Here is a 25865-nt window from a genome sequence, read left to right as displayed (position 1 = left end):
GCGGGGGGCCGGCGCCAGGGGGCGCTGCGGGCGGGCCGCCCCGGCGGCGCGCGGCCGGAAGCGGCGCGCGGCGATGAGTGTGCTGTTTTGAGGGAGGCGGCTGGTTCCGGCTCGCGGCGGCGCGCGGGGGGCAGCCATGAGCTACGACCGGGCCATCACCGTCTTCTCCCCCGACGGGCACCTCTTCCAGGTGGAGTACGCCCAGGAGGCGGTGAAGAAGGGCTCCACCGCGGTGAGTGAGCCGAGGGCGGGCCGGGGAGTGGGCCCTGCCTCCGGGGGGCTGCCGGCCGGAGCGGCCTGGGAAGCCGCCGCGCTCCTCAGCGTGGCCGCCGCGCCTCTGTCAGGCCCGGGCGGCGCTGGGGTCTCGAGGGGGTCGCACGGCTGGAGCCCTCGGCCGTGAGGCCCGGCACCGGGCGGGCCCCGGGGCCTGGCAGAGCTGCCGGAGCGCGGCGGCCCGGGCCTCGCCTGCCCGGTGCGGTGGAAGTGCCGCGGGCGCTGCGGGTGCGCGGTGCGGGGTCCCGCCGGGCGGGGGGGTCGGCAGGGCCGTGCGGGAGCGACCTCCCTGCTGCCGCCCTCCGCTTGTCCCCAGCTTCCCCTCGGTGAAGCGTTTTTTCACTTGGGGGAGAAGAAAAAAACCCAACGAACTGTCGTTTCCACATAAAATACCCAGAAGAAAATTTACTGCCTTTGGGATGGAAAGAAACGTGACAAGACTTAATGCCAAGTAAGCTCTTCATTGTTTTCGGAAAGTAAAACACTGTCAAAGGGCAGCGAACATCCAATACAATCTGTTTCTGTCTTGTCTCATGTTGAGTTTAATGTTTTTGGAGACATCCGTAACAGGCTAACAGCAGGGCTACCCCCTAAGACCAAACGATTCCCATCACCGCGGGAGCAGCAGCAGCAGAGTGATGTAAGGGATCGGCTTGTATCCCCTCCCTGCTGTCAGAAGAGGGACATTCAAAGGATCAGTCGGGACACCAAGGCGGCCAGCTCCTGACCCACTGCTTTTGGGTGTTACTTGGTCTAATCTTCAGTATTTTGGGTTCTGACTTGAGCAATACCAGTGGACTAGTTGTCGTGGTAGTTCTGTTGTTGTTCCCACTTCTGTGGCTGTGGAAACGCTAATGCTGGTGCTGGGGAGAGCTGGGGAAAACGCAGCTGGGAGGAGGAGTGGGAATATATCTCTGGGGAACCACAGGGATGCAAATTGGTATGAGCGGATTATGCAACTGCACCCTGGAATTCAGTGTCATTTCTGTTACATCAGTCCTTTCTCCAGGTTGCGGCAAGAGGAAATAAAAGTGACTTCAAGTTGAAATAATGTTTATAGTGTGGGGTTTTATGTCGTTTTCCCCTACTCATTTCAGTAAAGTCTGCAACTACTAGGTTTTTGGGGCCTAGCTTAATGTTTTTCTTTTTCTCCTTCTTTTAATGCCTTCAAGGTTGGAGTGAGAGGGAAGGATATTGTTGTTCTTGGTGTGGAAAAGAAGTCTGTGGCAAAACTTCAGGATGAAAGAACTGTACGGAAGATCTGCGCTCTCGATGACAATGTCTGCATGGCTTTTGCAGGTATGTGCTTCTGTCAGGGTTTGTGACAGTTACCGGAGCACCTTTGGGTACGTTTATGGATTCTGAGAATGTAAAATACTTAGCGCAACTGGCTGAGGATGGTGGGGAAGGACTATATTTCCGCGGTTGCTTATTCTTTTTTAAATAAGAGTAGCCTATTATATAGATAAATATATATAGAAAGAGCGAATAATCTAATGAGAGGAAATACGAGTTAAAGTTACTAAGCCCCCCTAGGTTTAACGTGAGGATGAGTACTGAGAAGTGATTTGTCACTGGCACAAATAATGATATATACTATTTAAATATACATATTTTAATTTTTATATAATTACTTAAAATATTTCATTTTAATGCATAAAATATATTTATATATTATATATAGGATTCATATTAATACATGTTACAGAAGCTATAAGAGGTACTTGTCAGTTACGGGGGCCTTTTCCCATGTGCGTGGAGCCAAAAAAGCTAAATTTTGCAGCCTTGCATAAAACAAAGAAAAATCTCCTCTGTTCTAGTTCGGAAGACTCCTTCTGCATGAACAGCTCTGGATTTGAGGCATCAATATTCTAGTTCTCCATTCTTCCTGTTCCAAATGCCTTAATTTCCATTGTTTGAAGTTTAAACAGGAGGCATGAAAATTTTTAAAAAAACATTTAATCTCCATTTATGTTGTATTTCAGAAGGTTTCTCCTCTCTTCAGGTAGTTCAGGATCTTTGTGTCACTGCCAGTAGTGCTTTAGGGGGAGATCTGATTTAACCAGCAAAAATAGTGGATTTTGGATTTGGTGTGCAGGAGTGACAGGTTCAGCTGCTTCTGCTGCCTTGCTTCCTCAGCTGGGGGTTGTGGTATGTGCAGGTGGGTGCAAAAGCTTGAAGAAAAGTTGCCTAATAGAAACAAGAATTCAATAGAAGCAAATTGAAAATGGCAACATTAGCTAAAAAATACAATAAGAAATAAATTTCTTTTTAATATTTTTCAAAGGGTCATACTCATTTTTGTCAACTGACATCAGGCTGCTGTAGCTTCATCTACTACATGAGATTTGCTGTGCCGATAAAGCTGGCTTATATAGTTAGGGGGACTGCATAAGAAATAAAACCAATGTGCGTGAGGATGGAGATTGCTTTGCTAATTTGCTGTTGGATGGAATGCTGTCAGTCATATTACGATTACCTGGTTCAGAATTGCGTGTGTTATCTAACTCACAAACATGAAAGCTGTAAACTAAATTGTCTACTTATTTTGGTACCTGAGCTTCTTTCTGTTGCCTGAAAAATTACATTCTTGCTCAGCAAACCTGAGAAAGCTTGTTCTCTCATTTGCTTTTTTCATTACTGTTGACACTGACCTTGTGAGCCTTTTGGGGCAAGGCTAGTTGTTTTATTTGTGCATACAGTATAAAGCATGAATCAGAGAATACCCTGTCGTTTCAGGGCTGACGGCTGATGCCAGAATAGTTATAAATAGAGCTCGTGTGGAGTGTCAAAGCCACAGACTTACCGTGGAGGATCCTGTCACCGTGGAGTACATCACACGTTACATTGCTAGTCTGAAACAGGTACGTTGGACCACACAGAGATACTTAAAAAAGTGTGTCCTGATGAGCCGCGCTTCAGACTTAAGTGTGTGACATGTCTGTTCCTGGCTTTGTTCTGCTCAGCTGGTTAAAAATCAGCGTAACAAAACAGATTGCGGCCGTTCATTGGAAACGGGGCTGTGGTAATAGAAGAGGGGGCTTGATTACTGTTTGGTTTTTTTCCCAAGATGAAGAAATTAATTAGTGCTTGCAAGGAGTGAGTAATGACATTTGTGGTATATGCAGGACCACTCTGCTCATCTACTCCCTCTCATAACAATGGTGCCATGTTTTTGTCAAAATGTCTTCGTGGCTCCTGTTCATTTTTCTTCCTACTAAGCCACTGCAGGGAGGGGTAAGAGGGGAGGAAATCAGTGCAGTACTTAATGTTTTATGTTTGATATTCATGAATTGAAAATGGACTGCAGCATGCAAATATGCCCAGCTGTGTTCTGTGATAAAATTGTTCATTTGCCAGCGTATTAAACTTGATTTTCAGCAACTAGTAGGGAACAGAAAAAGTATAATTTACTTATGGTCAGACATGTTAGTACAGTGATGATGATAATAGTGTAATTCTTGTGACAATCACTAGCCTGCCAGAGCAGAATACCACTTCCCAAAGTTTCACTTTGTTCCTGTACAGTACTCTCACATTTGTGTCTTTCATTCTGGCACACTCACTCTTTCTCTAAAACGGTTACGTACCGCAGGTCTCGCACAGTATTCCCGCTGCAGTAATGTTGCTGCGCTAGGCCTCCAGTTTGTGGGCACTTCTGGTGCGTGGCGTGGCAACAACTTTGCTAGCTCAGCCTTGGCAGGAGGGCTGTAGCACGGGCCTTGCTGTAGCCTGCTGAGCATCACACAGCATGCCATGCTTTCTGATGGAATTGTTGCACATCGTTGGTGAAAGCTTGACTTAGTGTTCAGGTGTTATCATCCTCTTTTTTTGGCTTCCTAAGTGTGCTTGTCAAAGCGAGTGTTGCACCTGGGCTTGCAGGCTCAGCTCTGCCTCTCAGCACCACTCAGCAGCCGAGGGAGGTTCTTCCCGACAGGATAGCTGTATTCCTGCAGCAAACTCCAGGAAAAAAAAGAATTCCTGGGTGTTGGGGGCAGGGGTGGAGCAGTGATCACCTCTTCCTTGCCTCGCTTAGGGTCTTCCGTAAGAGGTGGAATCATAACTGTTAACAGGTGGATTGGTAAGAGCCTGCTGAAAATACTTCTGGTGGCTCTTCTGGTTGTAACTTGTACAATGTCTGCTTTCCACTGTAAACATGGTTTTAGAACCACTTCTGAAATAAGTGTCTCTTCTTTCTGATCAGAGATACACACAAAGCAACGGTCGCAGACCTTTCGGTATCTCTGCTCTTATCGTGGGATTCGACTTCGATGGAACCCCGCGGCTGTACCAGACAGATCCCTCCGGTACATACCATGCTTGGAAGGTAAGTTGATTCTGTCACTGGTGGAGATGTAATGAAATATTTGTGAGTTAATGTCCCCTTTAAGGAGGTACTGGTGTAGAAAGGAGATCTCACTGGCCAGATGGTGCTGGCTCACAGCTGCAAAAATCCTTAATGATCAAATTTACTGAGAATGGCAGTCTGCAGTTCAGCCTTACTTGGGAAATCTTGTCCTGTTTTCCAAAAAAAGCCCACCACCACCTGTGCCTGACAACTGTCTTTTTGTGTGACATGTGGGAAGTAACATGTTCAGTCTCCTGAAAGATACACGGTGATCACAAAATGGTTTCAGATTATGTAATTGTACAGCTTGTAATTCTTGCTTATTCTGTAAACAGAGCCATTCCTAAGCTTCCGTTCGTTATTTTTTTCCAGGCTAATGCCATTGGCAGAGGAGCCAAATCAGTGCGTGAATTCCTGGAGAAAAACTATACTGATGAAGCTATTGAAACAGATGATCTAACTATTAAACTTGTCATCAAGGCTCTTCTTGAGGTGAGTGGGGTTCAGATCCCTTGTGTGACTTTTCACTGTGTGTCGGGACTGACTCCTTGGATGTGAATCTGTGAAAACCTGTGCACATGTCACAGGGAAGTACCGTAAAAGGGTCTGTGAAAGCTGTTTGTTGTAGGCTGTGGGATTAAGTTAACGGTTCAGAATATTGCAGGTAACAGTTTCCGTAGTTACACAAATGAATTTACTAGTGGTTCTCTGGGGCGGAAGACAGACCTCAGTTCTGGGTGTTAAGCACACCAAAGATGTGCTAAATCATACGCAGAATATTTCACTTCTGTATTGAAGTTTAAGATACAGAAAATACTGAAGGTCAGGTGGTGGAAGTGAGGTGTTCCTCACCAGCCACCGAGCCCATTGACGCCAGAAGGAAGACCCTTATTTCCCGAGAGTTATGCTGCTGCTGGAGCCCAGAGCTTGGTGCTAATGAGTGAAACGCTCCCAGCTATCTCTCTTCTCCTCCTAAGAAGACTTGGAAGGGCTTTGTTACAATTAATTAATGGATACGCTCCTAATACCTCCGTCTAACTCATGTTAAGGTTGTGCAATCTGGTGGGAAGAACATCGAGCTGGCAGTTATGAGGCGAGAACAGCCGCTGAAGGTAAGGTCTTAGTTTTGCTTTTCTCCCTTTGTTGCCTGTCCCTCTGGTGCTGTCCTTGTGGAGCTGCATTAGCCTCTAGCCCTTAATCCCACGCTGGCAGATATTTCTGTTTATTATCAGCGGCCAAGGAATGTTGTTGTGTCTGCACAAGGTACCTGTGTCCCAATAAACACCAGTTCACTTTCCTCCCATGTCGGGACTAGCACTGCTTAATGAAAAGCTTTGAGTTGTATTAGTATCTCGAGGGTCACCTGTGTTTCTGTTGTAGATCCTAAACCCTGAAGAAATTGAGAAGTATGTTGCTGAAATTGAAAAAGAAAAGGAAGAAAATGAAAAGAAAAAACAGAAGAAGACATCATGATGAATGAAATCCAACTGCTTTAGCTGCTTCTTTTTAATTCAAGTGATGGGTTATTCTGTATAGACATGATGTAGGCATTCCACTTACTCATACTGTGTCCCTCGAGACCTACAATAAACCTACTGATTTTTTTTTAAAGCTGTTATTTAAAAAAAAAATCTGTTTCTTCCTTGGATTTTAATCACCTAGGTCCATTTGGTTGGCTACAAAATGGCAGTAGTGACCCATTAAAGGACAAAAAACTTGGTTTCCATTTTTTTCCTTGAACACTTCACTTTGTTTAATGATTTTTTCTGTGCTGTCTCAGTTGTTGGCTTCTCCCTTTTTTAAGTAGGTGTCTCAGTGGGTACTTTACAGCTTCAGCAGAACATAGCCAATACGGATTTATGCTTTTTCTTCCCTAACTGGTATCTTCAGATTTCAATGGCTGGGGTCTGGCTGTGAGCCTGCTGGTGGTGGGGCTTGGCTTGCTGCAGAAGGGCGATATGGGGGGGGTGGGGGGTGGTCAGTGTTGGAGCGGACCATTGCAGGTGTGTCACTGCAGCAGAGGTGCTTGCCTTGGTGCTGACATAGACGGTGCATGATTCATCGGCTTCAGAATAAAGTGCCGCGGTTGCGATTGCCCACGAGGGCAGTTACAGACCAGTAGCTTCCTAACGCTAAAAATACCTACGACAAGTGTTACATACAACATGGCTAAACTGTAAAGCTCTACTCCATTTTCTCCTTTTGTTTACCTCCAGTCCTCCTTGTGTTTACCCTCGTGCTGCTCTCTCTGTCCATCTTGCCCGCAGGAGCTCGGTTTAGCTCGGTTTCTGGGTTTGGCTCGGTTTCTGGTGGAGCCTGTTTACTGCCCCCAGTCCCAGCAACTGCCTGAGCCAGTTCCCTTCGGCAGAGGGGGATTGCTCACACCGAGGGCTGCGGGGACCTGCCTCCGCTGCTGTTGCGAGAGGCACGGTCTGCTCTATGCCATCCACTCACTGCAGACATGAACATGTGTAACGTAATAAACTTAGCAGAATATCAGTTCGAAGGTGTCAAGTGACAACTCTGTGCTCAGATGCATTGGAGGTGGCCCAAAGGAGACGAGAGCTGGTAGGGAGTTTTATTTCAGGTCAGTATTTGCATTGTGGTGTCTCCACTCTCCCGTTCTGGCCGTTAAAAGCTCTTTCCAGCCAGTTCACCTGCCGTGGCCACCTCTGCGCTTCAGGCCACTGCTGGTGACAGCTGGCTGGTGGCTACAGCCTGTGACAGCAGCAGCAAAGGGGGCAGGGTGCAGCAGGACACCCTGCCTGGCCGAGGCTCCTGCAGGCACGGAGCAGAGCCCCTGTCCCTGTACGGGGAGCAGGAGTGACACCAGCTCCTTGCTCCCCATCTCCGTGTTGGAAACTGGTTTTCTTTTGTTGCTGGGGCTTCATCAGTCCATACCATCCCTCAGCGCGACCGAAGGTGCTGCCCATCCCGTCTGCTCCAAAGGGCATCGCTCTGCTCCCGGCGCCCAGGGCAGGGAGGGCCGGTCACCCAGGCTGGGCTGCGGCACCCTGTGGCATGTTCCCCTGTTTCACAGGAGCCTCAGGCCTCCCCTGCCCCGAGCACTCGTGCCCTGCTCGGGGTGGTGACGGGACCCCTGTGCTGTACAAGTGTCCCTGTTTAGATCCAGCCGGGGGGGAACTGGCGCAGCCCTCAGGAGCCGCGGCCCGGCCTGCTGCGGCCCCCACCGCCTCTGTTCCCGGGTGCCGAGATAGAGCAGCACCGAAAAGCAGCCCAGCACCCTGCTGGAGCCGGCTCGGCTGCAGGAGCCCAGGACCCCCAGCAGCCCACAGGGAGCCCAGGCGGGCCGGGCCACCCCAGGCAGCTGGCAGGGACCTGCAGGAGCTCAGTCACCGCCCCAGCACCGCGGCTCGCTCACAACAGCCCCCATGCAGAGCCAGCGGTGGATGGAGCAAGGCCCGGAGAGCTGCAGTGCGGCTCAGGGCAGCGGCAGGGCAAGGGGCTGGAACGCCACAGGAGCCGGCGCTCTCGGCTAGGAGGGCTCGCGGGGAACTAGCCCAGGGCTGAGCCACAGCCCTTAGTCCCCTCGCACCACTCCCACCCAGCACAGCGGCTGGGACACAGCCCCACTGACTGACTGCACGTTACATATCAGATGTGAAGGTTTACTGCGAAAAGAACAGAAATTACTGCCTTAAAAAAAAAAAGAAAAAAAAAAAGCATTACTAACCGAAGTTACAGAGGATTTCTCTTTCCCCCTCACAGAAGCCAGTTGCCTGTCAATGTCACAGCGCCTGTTTGCCAGCAGAGACATCAGGCTTTCAGCAGCTTTGAAGGAGCCCTTCCAGCACACCCCCTTGTGCTGGTACAAGCCCAGGTACTGAAGGCATCTGTGGCTGCCACAGCAGCACTGCCCCCCCCCCCCCCCCCCCCAAACACCCAGCCAGGGCCAGCACTGCCCACCCCCCACCCCCCCAAACCCCCCAGCCAGGCCCCCCAGGCCAGGCAGCAGCTAGGAGGGGGCTAGGGCACAGCACCACCCACGAGGCAGAATGCCCAGGCAGAGCACAGGGGCACAGGATCACAGGGTAACGGCAACAACAGGGGGTCAGCGCCTGGATTAGGGGTTTTAAGCCCTTTGCAAAGCGCCCCGCAGCCCTGCCAGGCCCCTGCACTGAGGTTCTCTGCCATCCCTGGCAGCCACGCTAGGACAAGCGCCTGACAAGTTGTACTGACTGCTGCTACTGGGCTGTCTGCAGAACAAAGCAGGAGGGAAACGTTAAACATTTACATGTTTATTATAATTACAATTTACATTACTCCAAAGAGCAGCCCCACTGCTATGTTCTAATTTTTAGCAATAAAGTCCTACAAAAATAAATCCAAGCTTTTACAGTAACCTAGGTCAATGCATAACTAAAAAATTCTAGCTATGTAAGGGGTTCAGTCATCAAGGTGCTTTTTCAACAAAATTCCCTACCAAACAAAAAGGGACACATGCCTATAGCAATTTAACCCACTTAGTCATGCAAACAAATGTAACCCCTCCCTCCCAACCCCTCTCCCCACATACAGTTTAAAAAAAAAACAAAAACAAACCACAAAAGAAAAACTAAACTATTTACAGTAGGTGGGGTATAGAGGAAAGAAATTAAACATGCCCATCTGTTAAGCTTCATTATAGGACTCCCATCCCTAGTTTAATGAAAACATTCCATAGTGTTCCACCACAGTCTACTAGTGTACAGAGAACTGTTTGCATTGGGTACTACTGACGAGCGAGGTACAAACTGAGGCAAGAAGTCAGGGCTTCCGATCTCCTTCCCAGACAGCAGAGTACTGCCAAAAACTTTATGCGGAGGCACCTGCTGCTCCTGTCCCACCAGGACACAGCACACTGTCCCCCCATGCTGCCCTGACCCAGTCAGGAGCTCCAATCCTTTGAGGAACCAGCCCAGCACCCTCCAGCCCAAGGGAGAGTCGCGGTTCCATGTAAACCTGCGGTACCGCACACGAGTACCAGCCGACAAACAGTTGTACAGTCATTTACACTACTACATGATCAACAATCCAGTATTCCCAAGTGACAATATACATAACTCGGCACCAGGAATCCATTCTCCCAGATACCAAGTGCTACTTCACACTTGCTGCTGAGAACAGCGAGACCAGCAGCACCGTTTGGTTACTCAGAACAAACAAATTATCGCTGGTTTATTTCAAGTGAGCTTTGGTTCCATGTTAAAATAGCATGATTTATCTTCTTCAGGGTTCAGAAAAGGAGTCTGACTTTAAGCTTAGACTATAGCAGCCTTTGAGAGACCCAGAAAGAAGAACCATGTAAGTTAGTCTGCACGTAAAAAAACAACAAAAACAAACAAAAAAAAAGACACCCTGAAGAAGGTACCCCTGAACACATTCCCTCTTCCAAAGAATATTCCAGCTGACAGTTGCTGGTCCAAAATAAGTCCAGAATATAAGCAGTAGTACATGAAGTTCTGTCGCTTGAGCTGAGACAGTAAACAATATGAACCATTTTCCCACATTAGTGCAGCAGTTGGATGTTTTCTTTCTATATACAGTTTCATCCTCTCAGGAGAGATGTCAGAACCTGTTCAGAAAAGAAGGTAGATAGAATTAGGCATGGTACCATGGGGATCTTCTCCCAACAAAAACAGAAGCGAAGTTAACACAGAGGTATCAACACAAATGCTTAGCTAGAAAGGCTCAGCTCAAACAAGCAGCTCTTGCTTTCTCAGAAAGGTTAGCCCAAGAAATCAACAGAAAAATCAAGATGTTAAAACACACATCAAATCCACTCATATCTCCTTCTACTACTTAGAAGGAACAATTCTTGATATATCCATGAGGCTGGAGAGCAGAAGAGGTTGCACAGGCAGTTCAGACAAGGAATACAAGACAAACCTGGCTCAGAGACTGTATTTATTCTTGCTAAAAACTTGCCTCTGAAGTTACACTCTGCCAGTACCAGCTCTGTGAGTGGTTTGGTTTCGCCTCGCTGCTCCACTACCCCTTCCACCTCGAAATCCACCACGAAAGCTGCGGCCACGAAGGAACCGTCCAGACACTCCAAACGTCTCTGTATTGAGCTTCCTTTCTTCAGCCCACGTGGTACGCCTAGAACTGAACAAGGCTGCATTCAGATTTAATATAAACATGAAATAGCCACCAACTCATTTAGCTAGGAAGCTTCAAGCACCCTATTTTGTTGAACTGCAACAAGAACCAGCGTACACATGCTCACCAACTCAACTGCCCTGCTAAGTGTGGATTTGAAAGTGACAGCTGGTGGCTGTCAAAGCTACTTTCATACTGGAAAACTAGAGAAGGGCCTAGAAAAGGGCTGAACATAGTCTCACAAGCATTTCAAACTTGAAAACTACAAACTTTAGACTCCAGTTCAGCTCCTCCAGAAACCCAGGAAGCCTTGTCACATCTGAGGTAGCTCCACAGCACCAGCTTATTTCTTCCCTAGCAAAGCCTGCCCAGACCCAAGCACCTTACTGTGATCACCCCGAAGAACTATTTGCTAAAGGGAAGCAGAAATACTACCAAGGGAATTTCACATATTGACACTAAAGGGATGACTGATGTGACCAGCACCAGCAGCAAAAGATGAAGCTTTAACATTCCCAACTTTTAATTTAATGCATTCCCACTGGCAGACCTGACCTCATCTGCCCAAGCTCCAGATGTGGCTCGCTCCTGTCTGCAAGCTGCACCATCATACACAGCATGACCCTGATGCCTCCTCCCACAAACAAGACAAGAAATTTGTTTACAATCAGTGGGTTCAAACCCAGCACTGGGAAACTGAACAGGAAATTCCTGTATCATGGTTTAGGTGAGTATCAGCATCAGTTGAAATCCTTGCCTTTTGTTTGATCCCACTGCATGAAGCTCAGTTAATATAACTCGTGAGCAACCAAATGCATAGAGCAATACTTCCTTCTGAAGACTGTTTTGCTCACTGTCTCGTATGCCAAGACTTTTAAAGAATTAAACCATGTTACATCAATTACATCTAGAATTCTACACCTAAAACTGCATTAAAATAGCAAGCCTTTAGAAAACACTCACCTAGATTTTAGTTCTGAAGAAATGTTGTCAAAGAAAGACTTGGATTTATCATAATAGCAGTTGGGTCCCAGAAGGTCCTCCTCTGCATTACCGTCATTGTTTTGAGTTGCCACTCCAGGGTCCCCTTTTTCTTCCCCCGTCTCTGCTTTGTCATCTGAAGATAATAAAACATATTACACTTCCTTGATGCATACTGAAGAGCCATCTGTTCTCTTGCTCCCTCAAACAAGACTTGAGATGTAATCATGCAGTTTCTCAGAATTAGTTTGTCTATGCAGCATTTACGGCTAGCTCAGCAATTCATATTTAATGAAGCCACAAACCTTTAAAGTTTAGTTTCTTCTTGAATTCTTTATCAAGTTCCTCTCTGTTGAACTGTGCATTTGCACTTTCAAAGTCAAAGTCACCTTCAAACTTTATTGTATTTTCCTTCACAGTAGTTGGTCTGTTTTGTCCTCTAGAACGGTTTCTGGTTCTCCTGTTCCCTGAAAGCAGGAGAGTTTAAATGCTTGGTAACACACAGGGAGGTTAAATGACTTTGCTCAAGACCAGAGGAAACCAGGGTTAGAACTCAGCAGTTTCTGGCTTCCAGTCCTGTGGTTAGGCCAAACCTCTTTGAAAACAACTTCTGAACTTGGCTGTAGAAGACATTACAGCAACACTTTTTAACTTTCTGAAAAGTATTCCTGGTTGTCAGTCCTGCATTAAGAGTATACCCAACCTTCCTTCCAGTGAGAAGAAGTTAGAACAAGTGTTATACCAAGAAAAGCTGATGGAAGCAGGGGAAACTGTCTTTCCTGTCTGCTACTCATCTGCAAGCACAGTACTGTAATTAGTCTACAAACCTGTCATGACAGCAAAGAGGTGCAGGTCGCTGATTTCAGAAAATCCATCCACAAAGGGAGCTTGTACTTTGTATAGTTGCTGGTTTCCAACTCAGACACTATCAACTCCTTTTGGGAAAAGCTCTAACCCCTTCTACATTGCTGCCCTCAGGCAAATTAATTTGAAGACCTGAGAGTCAGAAGTTTTGTTTCCTACATTTTCTTATTTGGCTTGGACAGAAATACTGGTTTGAATTTAATTTCACTTTCTTTTGACCTGTGCTTAAACTGCAGTCCTAAGATAAGGCCTCTGCACTATGAAGCGAGGGCTCCATAGTTCCCTCTCAGTTATAAGAGCTCTGGGGACTCTTAAACAGGCTGCCTTTCCCAGTAAAAGTACTTCAGTTGCTGCTGCCAACTTACAGTGTCATTTCAACACATACCTTTCAAGCTTCTAGAAGAGACACTAGAATTCTGTTCCTGGTATGCCCTGAACTTCTGTGACTCCAGAACTTATTCTGCTAGGGAAGCATCTCTGGATGCCCAAAGCCTCATCAAGTTTTATTTTACTCTCAGTCTTCCATCGGATGACCTTCCACTGAAGTCAACAATATTTGCCTTTTAGGCTAATTGACTGTTTAGCGTCAGGTTAACCTACCTGATCTTCTCCTTTGAGGTCTTCTGTTTTCATCATTCACCTGTCCTTGGGTTTGCACAGGTGCTGCCTGAACTGTATCGACTGAACAAGAAGGATAAAAATAAAGGAGCATAAGAACAAAGCTGAAACAGTTTAGTCTTGCTATGCACCCTTGACGGATGCCTCAGAGCAGCACTTTAACAACAAAGTGGTGCATACATACCATTTGTCTTGCCGTTGCCCTGCGGAACCTGCCGCCCATTGCGCTGAACCCCTGGAGTTACTTTCACTGGGGGCGGCTTTTGTGAATTCATGTTGTCAACTGGGCCAGTCTGAACAGCCTGCTCCACCATGGGGCTTTTGCGGACTGGGTGAACAGAAGGAAAGCCAGCACCTGGAAAAAATCCCAATGACTAAGTGCCTCAAAATATGCCAAAGCTATTCAAACCCTACCCACTTCTATGGAGAAACCATTTTGTCAAGAATTACTCAAAGCCTTGAGTGTTTATCATTACATGCTATGTTTAATTGGCATACACACTAGTTAAGGCACTACTGCCATACAAGTTGTAGCTCTCAAATCCAGAGCCTTAAAATCAGGAAATCTACCCATTTATTTCTTAAATGAAGTTAGACACACATTAGGTAAGCAAGCCAGCTCAGTCTCTTAGACAGTTTATACCAAAAATCTAATTTCTAGGTGTATCCTTGGTTATGTAGGATTTTACATACATTAAATCTGAAGCAAAAATTCACCATTTTGAAACTGCTCAAGAAAGCTTCCCCACTTTGTCAGGAAAGTTTTGCAGCAAAAGCTTAACCAACTCAACTACATCCCATTTTGTAAGCCGCTTTTAGAAGTCCTTCAACTTCATTGCTTATTGTTAGCTTTCAGACAAAGAAAACCTGAAACCAGACCAGGATCTCAAAGTTACCCTTTTAAATTCCTTCTTGGTCAAGGCCAAAGTGTTACCAAGACTTCTGTTGCTCTTCCATCCAGGCTTATTTATTCACACTACAAAACATGTAAATACTTTTCATGGTTTGGTATACCTTACACCAATTATATTAAAAAGCGACAGTCTTCAGTACTCAGAAGAAACACTGCATTCTAGATTTAATTAGAAGTTTTGGAGTACTACAGGTTTATGTAGTTATGCGTAAGAACTGCTTGGAAGCGAACTTTAACTGAATCTACTTAAAGAGCAAGAACAGTGAAAAGCTGAAGAGTACACACAAACCAAGCCACTGACACTTCTGGGTCACCCAAGTCCACATGAGATATACCCAGTAAGTAACATCATGCAGGTTCCCAGCTAACGTACACCTGGAAAGCTTGCAAGGAAGACAGACATATCCTAAGGATTATTCAGCAGGACAAAGCTGCTGTGCAAGTTTAACGTGAGAAAGTTTCAAAGCTTAGCCAGAATACTGAGAAAGTATGCACAGATAGATGGCCAAAACCAAAGAGTAAAACCAGTTTCATGCCAACACAAGCATACATGCTTAAGTTAAAAAACAGATGAAACTAATTACCATGTTTAAATGCAGGCTGCACCTGGTCTCTGCTCTGAGGATGGTCAGTCTAGTATCCCTACTCAACCTCCTCCTTTAAAAGGTTTTACACATAGAAGCAAGCACCCAGAACTGTTATCTCAGCTTACCACAACTCAAATTGCTTACTGTTAGTCATGCTTTACTAACCAGGAGTCTTGACAAGGTAGAATGCCCCATGCATGAAACCTATCCTGACATTTCCTCAATTACAGCAATACTCCTGGATTTCCTGTTAACCTAGGTCTCTAACAGCAAGGCCACCCACAATTTAAGCAGTGTGCTTGTCTTTCCAGGAAAGGCTAATTAATTCCTCACCCAGTCCCCAAGGTGACACACAGTCCTGGAGAGGGCACAGCACATTAATACCTCTAAACTTCAGCCCTCTCCTGACATTTACACAAGAGAATCCACTGTTCTGTACTTTTTCTTCCTCCTGTCTCTCTAACTGATACTTCTGGGACAGAAGGAGTACTCCATGTACTCCTGTCCCATGTAGACATGTACAAGGCAAAGACAGCTGAGAACAAACAAGTTCTACTAGCACTACCCATAAGCACTACCATTCTGAGGGGTTAACAAGAACAGAGTGTTTGCAAGTGCCATGCAGTTCTTCCAAATATTTGGAGTCCTCAAACTGCTGTTACCCTTGGAAGAGAGCTGATGGGGCTCTGAAGACATGTCAGGCTCTGAAACAGGTTGTGGAGACGGAGAAGAACTAGGGCTGGAAGCAGCTGCTGATGCTGGAGGGCTTACCAACTTCTCTAAAGAGATAGAGGGAAGAAGAGAAAGCAAAGATACATGGATAAGATACAAGGTAGTGAAACATCTGAAGGACTTGGAAAGAGATACAAGAATCTCTAGAACAGCATTAGAACAGCTTATTCACAGTTCTCTCTGGGAGTACAAGTTCTTTTTACATGTGATGTATATGTAAGGTATGTTAGGTTAGAAATGAACTGGCCTCAACTGTTAGGTATCCATGTTTCTTTCAGAAAGAAACTTCAGCTCTTTAGTTTGTTTCTTTCTTTTGTGTGCATGTGTGTGCGCACGCATGTAAGTGAAATGCAGGCCTCCTTGCGGTAAGACCACTACACAAAGTTGTCAACTACTTATTCACTGCTTGTTGCAGCCTGACGCTTGGCAAGGAATTCTGTATTAGTTACTGTTATTTGGTTTCACAGTAGCTGAATACAAGGACTGTACCTTTATTCTAGCAAGTAAAGTTTTTACTTACCTAAGCCTAATGAAGCTGCATACTGCTGGCTAAGTAAAGAGCTGGCAGCAAGCTGGCTGTAAGGTGGCATACCTCTAAACGGGCTGTAAGGCACATGTGGCTGAAAGGATGATGTAGAGGCAGAGCCCAGTGAAGACTGTAACAAGACAAAGTACATTTCCATTTACAGTGTCCAGAAGTCAACTTGCTTTGGCAGTGATTCTCTACTTCATGTACAGCATTACTAAAGCTCAATTAAATACTGAGAAGGGTTAGTTTACCGCTTTATGAGTTTCCTGCATTCTCAGCTAGCTCTGGCTTTTGTTGACTGAAGTCTTTAATGCTGCTGCTATTTTAAACATTACAATGAAACTAAGGATGCTTCAAACAATCTGAAGATTCCTGGAGACGCTTACTGGCCTTCATTTTTATAAGTTTCTACCAAAATCCAGTCCTTCATCACCAATGTTTTATCACAGCTTTCTATCAACACTTCAGGCTAACTTACTTGAACAATGGCAGGATCTTGTGGCAGAGTATGTTGAGCTTTTGGAGGTTCACAGACAGTGATGTCTTTGATGTCACTTCCTCGAAAAATAATATATTCATAGATTTCTTCTCTTGGAGGAGCAGGTCTGTCTGTGGGCCGGTCTTCAGTACCGAAGGATCGCACTTTAGTGTTAAAAAAAAGGATCACTGTTAGTCCAGCAGTATTACATTACCACTGCAGAATTGTGCAAGTTAAGATCTCTGCAGTTAAACAGTACTCTGGTAATACTTGCCAACTGTAACAAGAAGAAAAGGTTACCTCCAGAACCCTGAGTCTCCTCATTGCACACATCTATTCCCTCAAACGCCAACCTTTTCAGCAGCCTGTATAAACAGTTTTGTTTACATCAAGCTGTGAAGGTAAAGACCATAGACCAGCTGGAGTGAAGAATCCTACTCAAAAGCTGAGGACTTCCTCACAGTGCTACACTGCTGTAATCCCCCTCCCTCCCCAGCACCTGTCCCATGTAGACATTTAGCTTGAGACAACTGCCACCGCAACAGACCACTGGAGAGGCCCCTGCAGTAGCAGGGGAAAACTCTTAGCAGGCTTCAGAGCTTAAATCTGCACCTTTGGTTTCAAACATTTATTGCACAGATAGAGGTCAAGTTTCATCAACAGTAAAAACTTCCTATTAAAATTCTCTCTCTACGCCATGCCACTGGTTTTATGATTAATATCCACTGACTACAAAGCAAGCTTTTAGTGATAAATCTGAAACCTCAGTGCCTACTAAGGCTTTACTGAGTCCCAGCTGTTGGAACACTTGAGCAGGTACTAACCAGTGATGTTACACATTAGAGTGGAAAAATGGCTGCAATTGACTGTGTGGCAGCTACCAGGTAGAAGCATAAATTAATTTGAGCCACTAAAGAGGAAGAGGTCAGATTCAGACTTACTGAATTGTTAGTGCAGGAAAATAGGTAGCATAGTTACATCAGACACTTGACATACAAAAGCTTGATATTTTGGCCACAAGTTACAGAAGCTCATTCAGTTTACTAGTCTAATTTTCTGTCTTCACGAGGCTTTGCCAGTTCAGATAAGCACCACCACATACTGGTTTGATGTATGCTTTCTGCTAATAAAAGAGTTCTGTATTCAAGTTGCATCAGTTGCTTCTAACAGGTTACCACAGAAGTACTCAACTTCTCTGCCAGGGCACACCACAGTTCCTGCAGTACCTTTACTAATTACATCCTTAAAGAGACCTTTCACAAGCACCTGCCATGTCACAGCCTGTGGTGACATGCCAGCCAGTTGCCACTCCCACTGCACAGCTGGAAAGATTAAGCACAGGCAGCCCTGCCACAAGGATGATAGGGGATGGCGGGCACTGCAGCTTCCCCACAAAAAGGCGGGCAGAAAGCAGATCCACTCAACCAGCATTGAGCACCCCTAGTACACTATACCATTACTAATTTACTGGGAGTGTTGACAGTTGTAGACAGGGTTAGTCATCAAGAGCCCTGTTCTCGGCTGTATCCAGGTGGATTCCGCAACCCACCCCCCCGCCCAAGCAGCTGTTAGTGCTGTGAGCGGTCTTCACTTGCCTGACACTTATGTGAGCTCACAAGAAGCTCTGGATACAGCAGGTCAATGCCAAACTTTGTCCCTATCACGCTGATGCTATTTAGCACCTCAGCTTACACCTAACTGGAAAAGAATCTTAACTGGTACAAAGGCAAACTGTCAGTCCCTTCCTTTGAAGGACTGTCTCCCATTAGCTCACAGAGTATATAACCTCTCCCAGTTATTTTAGATCTCCAGCTGCTGTTTGATCATATTACAGCTGTAACCTAGTCAACTAGAGGCAGATTATAAACTGAAAGCAATGACCGTGGCCTTTTAGACATGAACCATACCACTGATATCCCTGCTCATGATTAGATTATTACAGCAGACAGCTCATGGCAAGACATACTAAAGCCATCCAAGGACTACTGCGGAATCCCACAGCTAGCTTGGAAAGCACCACATCCCTGACCACCAGGATCAGCCTGTCAGCTTCCACATAGAGAAACACAACCCACCAAGCCCAAAGCTGTCCAGGCAGAGCCTCAGTTGGCTGGTCCCAAGGTTTCTAACAAAAAAGATGGAAAACAGAGGCCCTTGTTGTAAACAGAACAGCAGCGAGGACATTTGAGAGGGTTCTAGGAGTTGAGCATGCCTGCTCCTGCATTTGAAGTGTTTAACAGCTTCTGGCACATCACAAAGTACAGCTTTAAGTTTCGGCGGAGGTCCGAAGGGCTGTCTCCCATGAAGAGTTACAGTGACTATTGTTTACAGATGAACAGGAAATCAATTCCACACCACGTTGCAGCTAGCGTTTTACAATACAGTTCGTACTCACGTGTAGGGCTCTGTTGAGCTAGACCTCTGAAAGGTCAGGAAGCTTAACAAGAATGACTGGATGTCTGGAAAGCAGAGCTTACATGGATACTTCTTGCTTAAAAACTCTACCTTCTTCAGACTTCTACAGAATGGGGAGTAAGTTTCTGGTGTTCACTGCCAACAGGACAGTAATGGGCTTAAACTTCCTTTGCTTGCAATTTAAGCTTAGCATCTAAGTCTGACAACTTTCTTGCAGTGCTTAATTAAGCACATGGAATCTCCTTATCCAGTGTTTAAGATGTTGTGCACGTGTTGAGATTTAACAGGAACCAAATACAAATCAATTGAAGCTAGCCCTGCTTTGAGTAAGGGGCCAAACTAGACTCCTTCCTGATGTCTCTTCCAACTTAAGTTTTTCTTTATATCACTCAGCTGATAAAAGTCAAGAGAATCACACTTACATGAGATCCTGAAGTTGCCTGAACTTTAAACAGTGACATCTGGAGCCTAATAATAATTGACTAGCATTGACATGACTTCAACTGCATGTCAACAATTCATGGTTCTTCTAACTCTTCAGATCAAATGTTTTCAGCTGCTGTCCCTCCTAAGCACAGGGTTAATATTGCTGCCACCGACTTCAACATTGTAGCCATGTTCCTAATTCTGACACTAATTTTGATATAGTCTCTAAATTTAAAAAAAAGCTGAGTTAAAATGAAAAGTGGGTTTGTACTGTAAAGTTTATAGTGCAGCACTTGAAGTGGGGAAAAATGTATTCGCCATCTATTGTAACAGCTACTTCTTAGGTATTCCAGTTCATCAAAACTGAACACTACGAGACCAATAAATACAAAAAATGCCAAAAATCTTATACAGAGCATGTGCACTCTCACACCATAAAGCACTTGAATCATACATGCCTCTGAAATCCACCACTTAAAACTCTGAAGTAGCAAGCGCTATGTGTAAGCCAGAACTATGTGAGAAACCATTCATACTTGCTGCTGGGTAAAGGTGAAGACCTTCCTGCACATACAGTAAAGGAACTGCATCCTTCCAGGAGCCTCTCAATTACTTCAAGTGAAACCCCAACATAAATAGCTCCATTTGTGCGTTTAATAAACAGCTATGTCCCCAGGTTGTGAAAACTCACATTTTTAGCTTCAGAATATGCACCAATTGGTGTCAAATACTCATGTCCAGCATCACACAGACATCACCACACTGGATAAATACTGGTGGCCCAGGCTGCCTTGGGAGTAGCTGAGAATCAGGCAACTCAGGGTCTCCTGCCAACAGATAAGTCTTTCAAAACAAAAGATGTTTGGTTTGTGGACGATCCTGACGGGTTGCTGAAGGCAACAAAGAAGATGTGAACTTCCCAGAAGAGGGAAAGACAAAACTTGGGGGAAAGGAAAAGCTGATGCACATTAGCTAGAGTAGCCAAGTTGCACATTAAAACCAGTACAGCAATAAGGTCGTCTGAGGGACTAAACAGGACACGTTTTCCTGACGGTAAAAACGGTAGTTCCTAACGCAGGTGTGAACTGAATCCAAATGACACCATTTAAGGAGATAAAGATCATTTTTGCTCCAGGGAAACAAGACGCAAAGCCCCGCGGAGCAGCCTGCGAGGCCGGGAGCGCCAGAGCCCGGCGCCCAGAGCCCACAGCGCTCAGCACAGCAGCTCCCACCCGCATCACCTGCGCCGAGGCCACTTATTGATCAGGAAAAGAACAAAGACACATCCACATCCACGGCAGCTCCCTCCTCTCCGGCACTGGCCTGGGGCCCTGCTCCAGCCAGGCACCGAGCACCGCCGGGCACCCGTGTGCTGACAGGGGGGGAACCAAACCACGGCCCGCCACGCACACCGGCACCTTTCCGCCTCTGACAATAGTAAGAGGAGCCGGCATCGCTGGCAGCTCCTCCTCCTCCTCAGGGGGCTGCTAACTTCCCGGGAAAACCCAGGGCTCCTCAGCATCCCGGGCCCCGCCGGCTGGCAGCGCCCCGCCGGGGGGGCACCGCAAGCCCCCGCGTCGCGGAGCGGCCTCCCGAATGCTGACTCACGGAAAGGCAGCGGCGCCAAGGCACGGGGCTGCAACCCCGCCGCCCCCCGCCCGGCCGCCAGCGCGGGGGGGAGCCCTCAGGGCCGGGGGGGCTCTGGCCGCCGCTCGCCCAGCTCGGGCTCATTGTTCAGGGGACGGCGGCGGCTGGCGGTCCCCCCCGCGCCCCCTCAGCGAGCGCCGGGCCGCGGCGGAGCCAGCCTAGGCCCGCCCGCCACCGCCTCCCCGGGAGGGCCCCGCCGCGCCGCCTCACCCTTGGCCAGCGCCACGGTGGAGTTCTCGGTGTCGATGGTGTAGAGGATGCCCTCATAGCGGATCTGCGCCTTGGAGATCAGGCTGATCTTGCTGCCGATGTAGGGGGTCCCCGAACTCATGGCGGCGGCAGGGCCGCCGGGCCGAGGGGAGGGCGAGGGAGGAGGCCGCGCGGGTCACCGCACCGCCGCCCGGAGCCGCCGCGTCCGCCCACGCACACTGCGGAGCCGGGAACCCCGCCGCGCCCGCCTTATATAGGGCGGAGGGAGACGGGCTGGAGGGGGAGGCTGAGCGGGGGCGTGCTGCCGCCCCGCCGCGCATGCGCCGCCGCCGCCTGCTATTGACCAGACGGGAGACGGGGTCAGACGCGGAGGGGAGGGAGGGGGGCGAGAGTGGGGGGGGAAGCCCGGTGCCCGCGTCACGTGACCCACCCAGGCGAGGGTGCCACGTGCGCTGCGGGCGGGGCGGGGCGGAGCGAGGCGGGGCGGGGCGAGCGCTCGCGTCGTTCCCGCGCTGCCGCGGCGCTGTCACCGAGCCCTGTCACTGTCGCTGCTCGCTCGCCCGTGTGGCACAGATCTTGTCACGTAGCGCGGCGGGGGGGGGGCAGTCGCCTCCCCCGTCCCCCCCTCCCCAAGCTCTGAGGGGAGCTTTCCCTCCCTGAGGGTCGCTCAGCTCGCCCCGCTGACCGCCAGCCCCCCCGGCGCTCCGCAGCAGAGGCTCCCGCGGGTGCCCGCCGCCTCAGCCGCAGCAGCGCTCTGACAGCCCGGGAACGGCCGCCTCCAGCCCCAGCCCCTTTCCCTCGCCCGTGGCAGCCCAACAGCCTGGGTTTGTGCTGGAGGAGCCCCGGGAGCCTGCCCGTGCGGGGGTGCCCTGCCTTTGTTCAGCAGGCAGGACAGGGGCGCCCCGGCTGGGGGACCACAATAGTAGGCCGCAGCTGGAGAATGATGTCTCTGCAGGGTCTCCTGGGATTTCTCCGGCTCCCCCGCCATCTGCGGGTCAGTGAGAGACAACTGGTAGCATCTGGCACACAGAGTCATGGGAGGCGGTCACTAACCATCGTGAGGGTGGATGGGGATCGGGCAGGGCAGTTACATTTGGGGCAGCAGGTCAGAGTGCGCAAATCTCGCTAATTTGTGTGACGCAAATGAATAAGATTCAAAATCCGCAGCTGGAGACAGTACAGCAGGAGCCATTGTCTGAGTGTAGAGAGGTCTGCTGGAGCTGTATGTGCCCGTGCCTTGGTTACATGTCTTATATCAGTGATAAAACAGCCACACAGTACTATGCAGTCCACAGGTTTATCCTCATGTCACGACAGCCTGCTTCCTTGCACACCGTGGCTCAGAGATCCAAATGCCCCAAGCTGTCCGCCCTGTGACCTTACGTATTTTATGGTGCTACCCTTCATGCTGTTTATACAGCCTGGAGAGCAGATCTCCCTCTCTGAACAGGGAAGGCTCCTTCCTTCTCAGTCTCTCTTAAGGACTTACATGTGCAGTCTTTCTCCCATTAGACTTCCATCGTTCTAGCATGGAGAGAGTTGCTAAAAAATATACATTATTTTGTATATATTAATTGAGCAAACAGTATTTTTCAATAAGAAAGTCAGCTCTTAAAGTCAATTTTTTTTAGCTTTTTAGGCTCTGCCTTAATTATAACCTATACAGAGCAAGAAAAGATTCCTTTTTTACTGCAGTAAACAGTGCCCTTTAGTGGACAAATTACTAGTTAGAAACTTCCCTGACAAAAAAACTCATCTAGCTCCCCTGTACGAGGACTGTCTAGTTTAAGAATGTGGAAAAGTTCAAGTGAAGATAAAATACTGAGAAATAATAATAATAAAATGCTCCATTTGGGGCAGTCAGAGATAATTATTTTGAATGGGAAAAAATGATGTCAGTATAGGCAATGCTACCAAAGGTAGAGAAGCAATACTCCCTCTTTTGGTTTATATTCTCCAACTCCATAATAACCCAATGTTCCTTATTTACACTCTTAAGATGTTTCTTAGAAATACTAAATGGGCCTCCAGGTTTTTCGGTTCAACTCAGTTTTTTTTCTTTACGCATGCCAAAATGTCACTGATTCATAAGCACCTCTAGTTCCTGTATTTTGTTCTGTATTTAGCAAAAGGTATTATGATTACTTTATCCTTTCAATTATTTTTTTAAATATCAGGAAGGAGAAAGGGACAATCACACGCACCGATACAGACTAATTAAAGCAATGTGGAAAAAGAAGAATACACAAAAGTGGCATGAACTATACACTGGTAAGAAGAGATATGCAAACATATCAGATTTTAGTTATAAACATCATGGCCATAAATTGACCTGCTTCTGGAAGATACTCTTATTGTAATGAATTTCCTCAGTATCTTTTGTTTGACAACAGTCAGAGATAACAAGTGTTCAGCAAGAAGAAATATGGCACCTGACATTTTAAATGCCCTGTTAGTGTTATTTATTCTGCTAAAAAATACAGTTCTTCATCCATTAAGTGTTGAAAGGGGGAATGAAAAAGCATCTTTCACTGTGTAAATTCATGGAAAGGGTGCGATCCTGGCATCCTTCATAGGAAGAGGGAATATTTGGCTTCATATAAAGAAGCCAATTGCAGTTCATCATGGTACTAGGAAGAAACTTAACGGAGTGGCACCTCGTGATAGCAGCAGACAGAGTTTTCACAGAACTGCATTTTGGACCACCGGTAACTGTGGTCTTTGGACACTGGGGGTAGGGTACAGTCAGAGTATGTAACTACATGGCTGGTCCATTTACAGGAAGACCTATGTTGCCAGAACTAAGGAGACTCCAGTGACAATTGGAATGCAGCTTGTGGCATTTGGGATGGTCACCACCGATACAGCTAGTGACATTTCATAGCAGTTAAAGAGCAACCTGTGACGTGCAGCCAGGCACTGGCTGCTGAACATCACCTCTTGCATCTGTGGAACAGTGGGATATGTTTGCAGTTGGTGGCAAAGAAGAGAAGAGAGATTAGCATGGAAAACGGAGGAGGTGAAAGTGGAAAAGAGATTTGAATTTGGGTGTGGCAGACAAAGCAAATGGTACAAAGGAAGGGAGAAACATGTAAGCCCTAGAGGAAGAAAAGTTAAAAACATACCAGTAGCCTCAAAGGGAAAGGTGGTAGCTGCAGGGAAGGAGAGTAAGTTCACCAAGGATAGAATACAACTCTGTAGTGATGCAAGGAATGGGTGGTAGAAAAAAGCCCAGCAATGAAGGAGAGACTAGAAAAAGATGGAGAAACTGAAAAGATGCAAAGATGAGAAAGGGGGGGGGGGAAATAATCCATCTATGTAAGTGTTTTTGTTCTAAATAAAGACAAGCAGAAGTAGAATAAAGAAAAAATACCATGTAAAGTCAACTGAAGGAAGCTAGAATAAAGGGAAGAGAGAGGGAAGGAGAATGGAATAAGGAAAAGATAGAAACATTAGTAAGTAGGAAAAAATAAAAAACTTGGTAAGTTCTATTTAGATAATCTGTGTTTCATACAATTAGTTTCTCCATTTCCCACAGTCTAAGAAAAAGAACTACAATGGTGTATGTAGAAAATCATCCTTCATTACATGAGTCTGTCTTGTATCTCAGGAAAAGAGGGATCTCTTCTGAAAAAAACTCCATCAAAACAATATGTATTGTTTTCTTTTTTATTCCAGAAATAAATACACAGGTTGTAATACCTGTAATACTGTTCTGTCCTCTCTCCCTTTTTCTTTTTCTCAGTTTTGAATCTGTGCCTCAGACATTTCAATCTTGATGTCTTTCATTCCACCCCCATATATCAAATTTAAAGTCAGTTTAACTCCTGGATTTAAATGAAATATTTTATAAAATGTCATAGTTTTAGGTTTTTGTGGGATTCGCTTATTTAATTAGTGCCTCGACTGTGTACTTAGTGGAACTAGCATAAATCTGCATTATTCCATTGCATTTCTCACCAATTCAAGTGCGTTGCACAGTCAAGACAAAATATATTTTACCAATAAGGATGCGATGGCAGAGAGCTTCAGCTTCTTACACAGACCCACAAATTTTGTGAGTGTCAAAGCAAGACCACAGTTTGGACATTGCTGTTTATTTCAATGCTCTAACTATATGAAATACAAATATAAGAGGAGGAAGTGTTCATGTGGGTTTGGCTGAAAGCAATCTTCTTATTTCATACAGATACATAGTCTTTATAAGTTATGGTGTCTGAGTTCTGTTATCTGAGACATTATCTGAGATTAAGCTTTACCTATAGAGATTCAAAAAGAAGCACTCTGAGTTACCTACTAGATTTAACAGGCTTGTAATTATACTTTTTTAACCGGCTTTATTATAAAAACACTCACATTAAAATAGTATTTTTTATCTTCTTGTCCCATGTATCATTCAATACCAATTTTTATACTGTAGTCACTTTACTCTTTTCCCTGCTAAATCAATAATTTTCTATAGTGAAAGATAGTTCTTTTCTATAATACAAAATGAGAATTTCTTTTCATATTTGTGAAAATCCAATGATAAAATTACAAAAAAAAATACTGGAGAATTTTTCTGTTTGCGTAGCACTTCCATGTGGAAGATTCAAATTACCATATGGGGGTTCAAATGACCAGTCTTACTTCTAAACTCTTCAGTTTTTTAGGTAGGTTCAATATATCCACTTAAATAAGCCAACAGTGCTGTTCTGACCTCCCCAGTCTTTGCTGTTTGTACTTCATGAATCTACAAGGCC

General features: G+C 46.4%; 2 protein-coding genes across 5 annotated transcripts; one reads left to right on the top strand and one right to left on the bottom strand.

The window, feature by feature from the left end:
* The first annotated feature begins 44 nt into the window (after positions 1–44).
* Positions 45–6361, top strand: PSMA7 (proteasome 20S subunit alpha 7). The gene is made up of 7 exons (XM_080403660.1): positions 45–232; positions 1446–1572; positions 3013–3137; positions 4478–4600; positions 4994–5113; positions 5671–5733; positions 6002–6361. The coding sequence occupies exons 1-7, from the start codon at positions 137–139 to the stop codon at positions 6092–6094; spliced, it is 747 nt and encodes a 248-aa protein (XP_080259786.1). The 5' UTR covers positions 45–136; the 3' UTR covers positions 6095–6361.
* LSM14B (LSM family member 14B) lies at positions 6245–22018 on the bottom strand. 4 transcript variants are annotated; one of them, XM_080403650.1, is made up of 10 exons: positions 21124–21724; positions 16426–16589; positions 15939–16074; positions 15349–15465; positions 13371–13541; positions 13169–13249; positions 12010–12171; positions 11687–11840; positions 10511–10729; positions 6245–10196 (listed from the first exon to the last, which is right to left on the bottom strand). In XM_080403650.1, exons 1-9 carry the CDS (start codon positions 21242–21244, stop codon positions 10558–10560), a joined length of 1278 nt encoding a protein of 425 aa, XP_080259776.1. In that variant the 5' UTR covers positions 21245–21724; the 3' UTR covers positions 6245–10196; positions 10511–10557. The 4 variants fall into 4 exon arrangements, with proteins under 4 accessions (XP_080259776.1, XP_080259777.1, XP_080259778.1 ...); XM_080403651.1 differs by having other exon boundaries at positions 10550–10729; XM_080403652.1 differs by lacking the exon at positions 15349–15465 and having other exon boundaries at positions 21124–21712.
* Between the last annotated feature and the right edge of the window lie 3847 nt (positions 22019–25865).

This window comes from Falco punctatus (assembly GCF_963210335.1).
Source record: "Falco punctatus genome assembly, chromosome: 10".
NCBI classification, from domain to species: Eukaryota; Metazoa; Chordata; class Aves; order Falconiformes; family Falconidae; genus Falco; species Falco punctatus.
The sequence above is the reverse complement of the archived record's forward strand: the minus strand, read 5'-3'. Positions and strand labels throughout refer to the sequence as shown.